We start from the raw sequence: 10000 nt of genomic DNA on the forward strand, positions 1-10000 counted from the left end.
CGGTGCGCTTTATAGAGACTTAGAGACTTAGACTTCTTTATTGTCCATTAAACTTACATAAAATGGAGATTTTGCTTTGGTGGTGGCATAGGACGCACAAGGACACACAAGACAACAACACATCACAGTCAACACAATAAAGAATAAATTATATATATATATATATGTGTGTGTATGGATAAAAGATAGATAGATAAAACGTGTGGAATATAAAATTAAATCTCATTACTCAATTAAAATTAAGAGACTATTCAATTTCACCATATTACTTACTGCTAGAGCAGCGCACCGAGCTTCCTATGCTGTATTACTGTATAAAACTTTAAAATTAATAAAATACCACTGCTAAAATACTGTTGAGGATCTGCTCTCTGTTATTATAAACAGTTCTTTGTTGAGAATAGCCACAGCTGATGGTACAAATGACCGCTTGTAGCCATTCTTCCTAGCCATTGGAATTTTCAGTCTGCGTCCAGATGGCAACATCTGGAAAGCACCGTGAAGAGGGTGAGTAGGATCCAGATAGACTTGATGTGCCTTCTTTGTTAGGGCCTGCGTGTGCAAGTGTGGAAGTTGCAGCAGCTGTTTGTATCCAATGATCTTTCCAGCCTGGTTGACGATCTGTGCCAATTTGTTCTTTTGTTTGACAGAGAGGTATCCATACCATGACACAATGTTGAATGTCAGTACACTCTCTGTCAGGGACTTATAGACCATGGACATTGTGCGCTGACTGGTGTTAAGGCCCCTGAGTTTACGCAGGAGAGCCAGGCGCTGTCTACCTTATACGCGCTTCTCTGCAATATCTTACAGTGATACAATGGAAACTCTGCCCTTTTGTATGACAGAGGTTTCTCTTATTTAAGATGTGGAGTGGAGACTTTGTAGTCCACAGCTCTCTCTCCATTCAGTCAGAGAATGTCACAGGAAAATGATTACTTTTTTTTTTTTAGTTTGAGGAACAGTATTAACCGGTTCCAATTATTTTTAAATAAGTGTTTCCATTCCAGAACATAAAAAATAATAACGGTTCCGGTTTCGTTTCTGTTTCCTGTAAAGTACAAAAAGTTCCTGGTTTTCGTTTTCATTCCTTGAACCGGTTCAAAGCCCTGATTAAAACTATCAAGTGTAAGAAACATTGATCTTACCTTTGAGAATAAGAACGCCCCGTCTGTCACTGGTGTCTGTAGCAGCAATACTAATGGCAGAAGTCGGTGCAGCAGCAGCAGCAGCAATAGTGTCTGTGAGTTAGACTGCGTGATCACCCTCTTTTATAAAGTTAGGAGAGAGGGAGAGAGAGAGATAGAGACAGCGGGAGAGAGATAGAGAGAGCGGGAGAGAGAGAGAGAGAGAGAGAGAGAGAGAGAGATAGTGCAAGAAGTTAAGATTGAGAGAGTGTGTGAGAGAGAGAGAGTGCAAGAAGTTAAGATCGAGAGAGAGAGAGAGAGAGAGTGAAACAGAGATGGAGTTCTAGGGAGCGAATAGTTTCCATGAGGACCACCCCCTTTATGAGAAGAGGAGTCTCCCACAACATATTTTGAGAATGACTCACAGATGCAACGATGTTACCAGATGTCACACACATCCCATATTATGTGCGTGTAAATGTAAATATTTTCACTTACATTTTACATCCGACTACACACACACACACACACACACAACCACACACACACACACACACACACACACACACACACACACACACACACACACACACACACACACACACACACACACACACACACACACACACACACACACACACACACTCCCCGTTTATAACTGGAGGAGTGATGTGATTATTTAGGATGTAGTTCTGCACCATCCCGTGTGTGTGTGTGTGTGTGTGTGTGTGTGTGTGTGTGTGTGTGTGTGTGTGTGTGTGTGTGTGTGTGTGTGTGTGTGTGTGTGCGTCCTCTCCTCTCCTCTCTTCTCCTCTCCTCGTCCTTTCCTCCTCCTCTCCTCTCCTCTCCTCTCCTCTCCTCTCCTCTCCTCTCCCTCCTCCTCTCCTCTCCTCTCCTCTGCTCTCCTCTCCTCTCTCCTCTCCTCTCCTCTCCTCTCCTCTCCTCTCCTCTCCTCTCCTCTCTCCTCCTCTCCTCTCCTCGCAGAAACCTGCCGAGTGACTAAAACTAAGCACACACACACACACACACACACACACACGCACGCACGCACGCACGCACGCACGCACGCACGCACGCACGCACGCACGCACGCACGCACCATTCATTTTGAATTACTTACGAAGTTCAATGTGGTCTGGTGAGAGCAGGATATATGGACCAGCCCACTGAGTAGAGATTGTCTTGGACTTTTTAAACCAACTGAAGTGCTTGGACCAAGCTATAGGATTTTCCCTCCTGTTTTGCTATTATTGGTGTGTAATGGTAACCACCAGACAGATATGCAGGTAAAGAGACATTTATTTGAGCATGACATTGTTTTACAACGATCATCATTTCTCAAACGAATCATCACCAACACCATTAGTGAGTGGTCACCAGGGAAGGGGACAACGAGGTCAGTTACCCCGGGCCCAGGGAGAGGGGGGGTGGGGAGCCCAGAATTGGGCCCTCATTACATTGTATGTATTGGATGGGGGGGCCGTTTAAGATAACCTTGTCCTGGGCCCAGCCAAAGCTGTCAGCGTCCCTGTGAGTGTTCATGATGTTGTGGAGAGTTCAGAGAGGGAAGAGCAGGAAGCCACTGAAGGTGCTGTGGCTATATATACACTATGATCTATTTTATTATTTAATTTGATTACATAAAATGATTATATTTGATTACAAAATGATTACATTTATTGTTGTGGCGTTCAGAGAGGGAAGAGCAGGAAGCCACTGAAGGTGCTGCGGCTCTCAGCACTATTATCAAAGAGCCTGTAGTCTGCTGGTATCACCATGTTTACTGTGTCTCCCTTCTCCAGCTGCAGAGCCAGGCCACTGGACAGATAGGAGGGCTGTCCATCAGTGTCATACTCAACCAGCTGCATGAGCCTCTCTCCATTCTTATGCATCCTGATAGACATGATGCGTGAGTCCAGTACATCCTCAACAGTGAACCTGAAGTAGTAGACCCCCCTGACTGGAGCTGTGAAGAAGCCAGTTGTGCTGCTGTAGGCCTCTCCTACATTGGTGATGACTCTCTGGAAGACTAAGTTCAGGCCTCCTCCTAAACCACCTGCAGAGTCCCCTAGAGCTGCTGAGAAGGCCACCTTGGGTGCTGCTCTGATCTCTTTCTCCAGATTCTCCACTTCCGTCTCAGTGGCTGCCAGTCTGGTCTTCACTGCAGCCAGCTCTGCCTCTTGCGCTGCATTTTCCTTCTTCAGATTGTCCACCTCCGTCTTCATTTCTACTTTGGTGTCCTGTAGCTCCTGCTCCAGAGCCTGAACCGTATACTCACTGACCGCCAGCCTTTGTGACATTGCTGCATTCTCTGCCTCAATGGCCACATGCCTTCCTTTCAGCTCCACCACCATGTCTCTGAGTTCCTTCAGCTCAGTAGAGACGTCTGTCTGGACTCCACACATGGAGAGCAGCAGCACCAGCAGTGAGATGGCAGCCCTCATCTTCCAAGTCACTGTAAAATGAAACATTCAACAGATTCTGAGTGGCGTACACCGCGGAAAAAATAATTACGGACCTGCTAACTAAAATGTTAAAATATTGAATGGAGGTTATGGTAAGCATACCTAGAAAAGCACATTTTAGGTTCTTTATTCATGAACATTGTCCACAAGTGCACAGATATAGTACATTAGACTCAGTGTGTGTGGTGGTTCAAAAAAAGTGTGTGTGTGTGTGTATGATGGTTCTCCCTCTCTCCCTCTCTCTCTCTATCTTAACTTTTGTCTTGCTCTCTCTCTGTCTTTCTCCTAGCTTTATAAAAGATGGTGATCACACAGTCTATTGCTGTTGCTGCACTGATTTCTGCCATCAGCATTTCTGCTACAGACACCAGTGACAGACGGTTTAAAAAAGTGTGTGTGTGTGTGACGGTTTAAAAAAGTGTGTGTGGTGGTTCTCTCATCCAGTCTCAGACATTACACATATTAAAACTACCAAGTAAAAAACAGTGATCTTACCTTTGAGAATAAGAACGACCCGTCTGTCACTGGAGTCTGTAGCAGCAATTCTGATGGCAGAAGTCGGTGCAGCAGCAGCAGCAATAGTGTCTGTGAGTTAGACTGCGTGATCACCCTCTTTTATAAAGTTAGGAGAGAGAGAGACAGAGAGAGAGAGAGAGAGAGAGAGAGAGAGAGAGAGAGAGAGAGAGAGAGAGAGAGAGAGAGAGAGAGTGCAAGAAGTTAAGATCGAGAGAGAGAGACAGAGAGAGAGAGAGAGCGAGAGAGAGAGAGAGACAGAGAGAGAGAGAGAGAGAGAGAGAGAGAGAGAGAGAGAGAGACAGAGAGGGATTTCTAGAGAGCGAATGGTTTTCATTAGGACCACCCCCTTTATGAGAAGAGTAGTCTCCCACGACATATTTTGAGCAAGACACACAGATGCATGACCTACATACCAACCTGACCTACATTCAAATGTAAATATTTTCACTTATATTTTACATCCGGCTACACACACACACACACACACACACACACACACACACACACACACACACACACACACACACACACACACACACACACACCACACACACACACACACACACACACACACACACACACACACACACACACATTACATTACATTACATTACATTACATTGCATTGCATTGCATTGCATTTGGCAGACGCTTTATAACCAAAGCGACTTTCTAAAGAGGACATAATCAAGCCAACATCACAAGCAAATACAAAGTGCACAGGAGATATACAGAACAACAAGTACAGTTGCAAAGAGGGGTTAGTTTTTTTATAGATTAAATAAAGAGTACACACATAAGGCAAGGCGAGTAAATAACGAGTAAACACACACACAAACACACATACACATACACACACACACACACACGCACACACACAAACACACACAAACCCGTACACACACACACACACACACACACACACACACACACACACACACACACACACACACACACACACACACACACACACACACACACATACACACACACACACACACACAAACTAAGCTAAGCTAGACATCATGTCAAGAGGCTGCCCTGGTGCTCAAGCATTAGTCTAGTACAGGGGTTCCCAAACTTTTTCCCTGCGCACCCCCTTGTATATTTCAATGTGGTTCGCGCACCCCCTGTGTGAATTTTTTGGTGTGCTGATGGCCGCGCAAATATGGATTCACTGCTCATTCACTGCATATTAAGCACAGTCGTTTTTGGGGAATCCTCTTTTCCAATAGTCTTGGAATTAAACTACACTTCAGATGGAGCCTTCCAGCATACAATGCACCTTACAATTAAAAACTACCTTAATGCTGGATAAAAACTACCGGCATTGCTCTATTCAGCTCGCGCACCCCCTTAAGGCAGGCCGCGCACCCCCAGGGGTGCACGCACCCCAGTTTGGGAAACCCTGGTCTAGTAGATACTCTCGAAAGAGGAAGGTCTTTACTTGCTTCTTGAAGGCTGCAAGAGATGTGCTTAGTCTTGCTGCCTCTGGGAGACTGTTCCACCACTTGGGTACCACAACGGAGAACAATCTTGACTGGGAGTACCTAGAGAGACTGGATGGCAGAGCCAGACGGCTTGTGCTGGATGAGCGCAGTTCTCTTCCAGTAACATAAGGCGTTAGTAGGTCCTTCAGATAAGCTGGGGCCGTTCCTGTGATGGTTTTGTAGGCAAGGGTCAATGCCTTTTGCTTGATCCTGGCGGCGATCGGTAACCATTGCAACTCAATAAATAGAGGAGTAACATGGGTCCTTTTGGGTTGACTGAATATCAACCGTGCCGCCGCATTCTGGATCATCTGCACACTTACATTTTACATCCGGCTAAACACACACACGCACACACACACACACACACACACACACACACACACACACACACACACACACACACACACACACACACACACACACACACACACACACACACACACACACACGCACGCACACACGTCTGAGGGATGTTGGTGCTGATTGTGTGTGTGTGTGTGTTTGTGCACCTAACCAAGCAGATAAAAAAATCTGCTTCTGTCGTTGTTTTGCTCTCCAAGGAGCAGAACACACACACACACACACACACACACACACACACACACACACACACACACACACACACACACACACACACACACACACACACACACACACACACACACACACACACACACACCAGTGTTAATTTTGTCAGCTTTTTTTTATTTAGTCGTAGTCTTAATCACAATGACGAAAATCAATTTTAGTCTTAGTCATATTTTAGCGTGTGCGTGTGAACGTGCGTGTGTGACACTAAGGGAAGGGGTGTGTGTGTGTGTGTGTGTGTGTGTGTGTGTGTGTGTGTGTGTGTGTGTGTGTGTGTGTGTGTGTGTGTGTGTGTGTGTGTGTGTGTGTGTGTGTGACACTAAGGGAGGGTGTGTGTGTGTGTGTGTGTGTGTGTGTGTGTGTGTGTGTGTGTGTGTGTGTGTGACACTAAGGGAGGGTGTGTGTGTGTCTCTCCCTCTCCCTCCTCTCTCCCTCGCTCTTTCTCTCTCTCTCTCTCTCTCTCTCTCTCTCTCCCCATCTCTCTCCCTCTCTCCCTCCCTCCCCCTCCTCCTCTCTCCCTCTCCTCCTCTCCCCCCCCCTCTCTCTCTCCCCATCTCTCTCTCTCTCCCCTCCTCCTCCCTCTCTCTCTCCCCCCTCTCTCCCTCCTCTCTCTCTCCCTCTCTCTCTCTCTCCCTCCCTCCTCTCTCCCTCCCTCCCTCTCTCCCTTCTCTCTCTCTCCCCCTCCTCTCTCCTCTCCTTCTCTCTCTCCCTCCCTCCTCTCTCTCTCCCTCTCTCCCTCCCTCCTCTCTCCCTCCCTCCTCTCTCCCCCTCCTCTCTCTCTCCCTCCCTCCCTCTTCTCTCTCTCCCCCTCCTCTCCCTCCTCTCTCTCCACCCCCTCCTCTCCTCCTCTCTCTCTCCACACCCTCCTCTCTCTCTCCCGCCCCTGCCCCTCCCTTCCTCCCTCCCTCTCTCTCTCCCTCATTCTATCCCTCTTTCCCTCTCTCTCTCCCTCCTCTCTCAGAGCGTTCAGAGAGGGAAGAGCAGGAAGCCACTGAAGGTGCTGCGGTTTTCAGTACCATCATAGAGCCTGTAGCCTGCTGGTAGCACCATGTTGACTGTGTCTCCCTTCTCCAGCTGCAGAGCCAGGCCACTGGACAGATAGGAGGCCTTTCCATCAGTGTCATACTCATACAGCCTCATGAGCATCTCTCCATTCTTATACATCCTGATATACATGCCACGTGAGTCCAGATAATCCATAACAGTGAACCTGAAGTAGTAGACCCCCCTGACTGGAGCTGTGAAGAAGCCAGTTGTGCTGCTGTAGGCCTCTCCTACATTGGTGAAGACTCTCTTGAACACCAAGTTCATGTCATTACTCACAGACTCTGTGTATACAGATTTCCTCAGAGCTGCTGAGAAGGCCACCTTGGGTGCTGCTTTGATCTCTTTCTCCAGATTCTCCGCTTTTTTCTCAATTTCTGCATCTTCTTTCTTCAGATTGTCCACCTCCATCTTCATTTCTGCTTTGGTGTCCTGTAGCGCCCTCTCCAAAGCTTCAACCGTAGTCTCACTGACCACAAGCCTTTCTTTCAATGCTACATTATCTGCCTCACTGACAGCTAGCCTTTCTTTCAATGCTACATTATCTGCCTCACTGGCTGCCAGCCTTTCTTTGACTGCTACATTATCTGCCTCCAGTACCTCCACCTTACTCTCACTGGCTACCAGTCTTTGTTTCACTGCTACATTATCTGCCTCCAGAGCTCCCACCTTAGTCTCACTGGCCACATGCCTTCCTCTCAGCTCCACCACCATGTCTCTGAGCTCCTTCAGCTCACTGGCCACATGCCTTCCTCTCAGCTCCACCACCATGTCTCTGAGCTCCTTCAGCTCAGTGGAGAGGTCAAAATCAGTGCCGTTGCTCTCTGTCTGGACTCCACACATGGAGAGCAGCAGCACCAGCAGTGAGATGGCAGCCCTCATCTTCCAAGTCACTGTCAAAAGAAAAACATTCAACAGATTCTGAGTGGCTTACAGTACATCGTGGAAAAATCATTACTGACCTGCTAAATAAAATGTTAAACTATTGAATGGAGGTTATGGTAAGCACACCTAGAAAAGCACATTTTAGGTCCTTTATTCATGAACATTGTCAAGAACGTTACACAGATACAGAACATCAGACACAGTGTGTGTGTGGTGGTTCGAAAAAAGTGTGTGTGTGTGTGTGGTGGTTCTTTCTCTCTCCCACTCTCTCTCTATCTTAGCTTTTTTCTTGCTCTCTCTCTCTCTCTCTCTCTCTCTTTCTCCTAGCTTTATAAAAGTTTGTGTGTGTGTGGCGGTACAAAAAAAGTGCTTGTGGTGATTTTCTCATCTAGACTCAGAAATTAAACACACAGCTCCAGGCCTTTTTTATTAGAAAAGCATGAAAAAGTTGATTTATTTCCATAATTCCATCAATAATGTTAAACTCTCATAGATTGTAGATTCATGGCCCAGTTTTGAAACTATTCCAATCATTAATTTTTTTTCTTTTATATACTACGTTGGCCTTCCAGCTAAAAAAACCCATGAATTGGGGAATTCGCATTATTAGAATATTGTTATAAAATCACTTTTTTCTTCATCAAAATTTGGGTCACATTAAATCAGTTGAAATTTGATACTTTCTACATAACATGCAATGGTCAATACTTGGTTAGGACATTCTCTGTCTTCATAATGGCCATGATGCGTTTAACATTGAAGTCAATGGCAAAAACAGTGCATGGGAGTTTTGGAAGCCCAGATATCCTTGATGCTTTGCTGTCAGCTGTTCTTGTTTGTTGACCTGGTACCCCACACTTCACTCTTCAATATACCCTGTAGATTTCCATGCCACGTTTTAGCGCTAACTCACCAGTTAAATTCTAAATAACCAGAAATGAAACCCCATTGAAAATGAATGGGGTTTTATTTCTGTTGAGTTAGAATTAAACTGGTGAGTTAACACCAAAACGTGGCATGGAAATCTTCGGGTATATTGAAGAGGGAAGTGTGGGGATTGATGGAATTATGGAAATAAATCAACTTTTTCATGGTATTCTAATAAAAAGGCCTGGAGCTGTATTAAAACTACCAAGAGTAAGAAACATTGGTCTTACCTTTAAGAGTAACAACGACCCGTCTGTCACTGGTGTCTGTAGCAGCAATACTGATGGCAGAAGTCGGTGCAGCAGCAGCAGCAGCAGCAGCAATAGTGTCTGTGAGTTAGACTGCGTGATCACCCTCTTTTATAAAGTTAGGAGAGAGGGAGAGAGAGAGAGAGAGAGAGCGCGTGAGAGCGCGTGAGAGCGAGAGCGAGAGGGAAGTTTTGATAGAGAGAGATCTTACAGAGTGAAACAGAGACGGAGTTCTAGAGAGCGAATGGTTTTCGTTAGGACCACCCCCTTTATGAGAAGAGGAGTCTCCCACAACATATTTTGAGCATGACACACAGATGCAACAATGTTACCAGATGACACACACACACACACACACACACTGTAACGTGTGTGTGTGTGTGTGTGTGTGTGTGTGTGTGTGTGTGTGTGTGTGTGTGTGTGTGTGTGTGTGTGTGTGTGTGTGTGTGTGTGTGTGTGTGTGTGTGTGTGTGTGTTTGCAGATCACTAAGCCATCATGTATGGGTTAAAGAGAGGCTTTGACCACTGCTCTATTGCAACACACACACACACACACACACACACACACACACACACACACACACACACACACACACACACACACGCAAACACACTCACACACACACACACACACACACACACACACACACACACACACACACACGCCACACACACACGCTCGCGCGCGCACGCACACACACACACCC

At 46.2% G+C, this 10000-nt stretch overlaps 3 protein-coding genes across 3 annotated transcripts in view; 1 reads left to right on the plus strand and 2 right to left on the minus strand.

The window, feature by feature from the left end:
- Nucleotides 1–10000, plus strand: part of kif26ba (kinesin family member 26Ba) — a 390055-nt gene that overhangs the window by 222899 nt on the left and 157156 nt on the right. The window lies entirely within an intron of this gene.
- Nucleotides 2310–4193, minus strand: LOC134443518 (cerebellin-3-like). The gene is made up of 2 exons (XM_063193278.1): nucleotides 4088–4193; nucleotides 2310–3582 (listed from the first exon to the last, which is right to left on the minus strand). Exon 2 carries the CDS (start codon nucleotides 3569–3571, stop codon nucleotides 2819–2821), a length of 753 nt encoding a protein of 250 aa, XP_063049348.1. The 5' UTR covers nucleotides 3572–3582; nucleotides 4088–4193; the 3' UTR covers nucleotides 2310–2818.
- LOC134443528 (uncharacterized) lies at nucleotides 3680–9372 on the minus strand. Its single transcript, XM_063193291.1, has 3 exons — nucleotides 9276–9372; nucleotides 7468–8126; nucleotides 3680–3694 (listed from the first exon to the last, which is right to left on the minus strand). The coding sequence occupies exons 2-3, from the start codon at nucleotides 8113–8115 to the stop codon at nucleotides 3680–3682; spliced, it is 663 nt and encodes a 220-aa protein (XP_063049361.1). The 5' UTR covers nucleotides 8116–8126; nucleotides 9276–9372.

Source organism: Engraulis encrasicolus, unplaced genomic scaffold (assembly GCF_034702125.1).
Source record: "Engraulis encrasicolus isolate BLACKSEA-1 unplaced genomic scaffold, IST_EnEncr_1.0 scaffold_33_np1212, whole genome shotgun sequence".
Classification (NCBI taxonomy): domain Eukaryota; kingdom Metazoa; phylum Chordata; class Actinopteri; order Clupeiformes; family Engraulidae; genus Engraulis; species Engraulis encrasicolus.

Bases quoted from the DNA above. Each gene is read 5' to 3' on its own strand.
- LOC134443528 (XM_063193291.1), bottom strand. From the start codon at position 8,115: ATGAGGGCTGCCATCTCACTGCTGGTGCTGCTGCTCTCCATGTGTGGA.
- LOC134443518 (XM_063193278.1), bottom strand. From the start codon at position 3,571: ATGAGGGCTGCCATCTCACTGCTGGTGCTGCTGCTCTCCATGTGTGGA.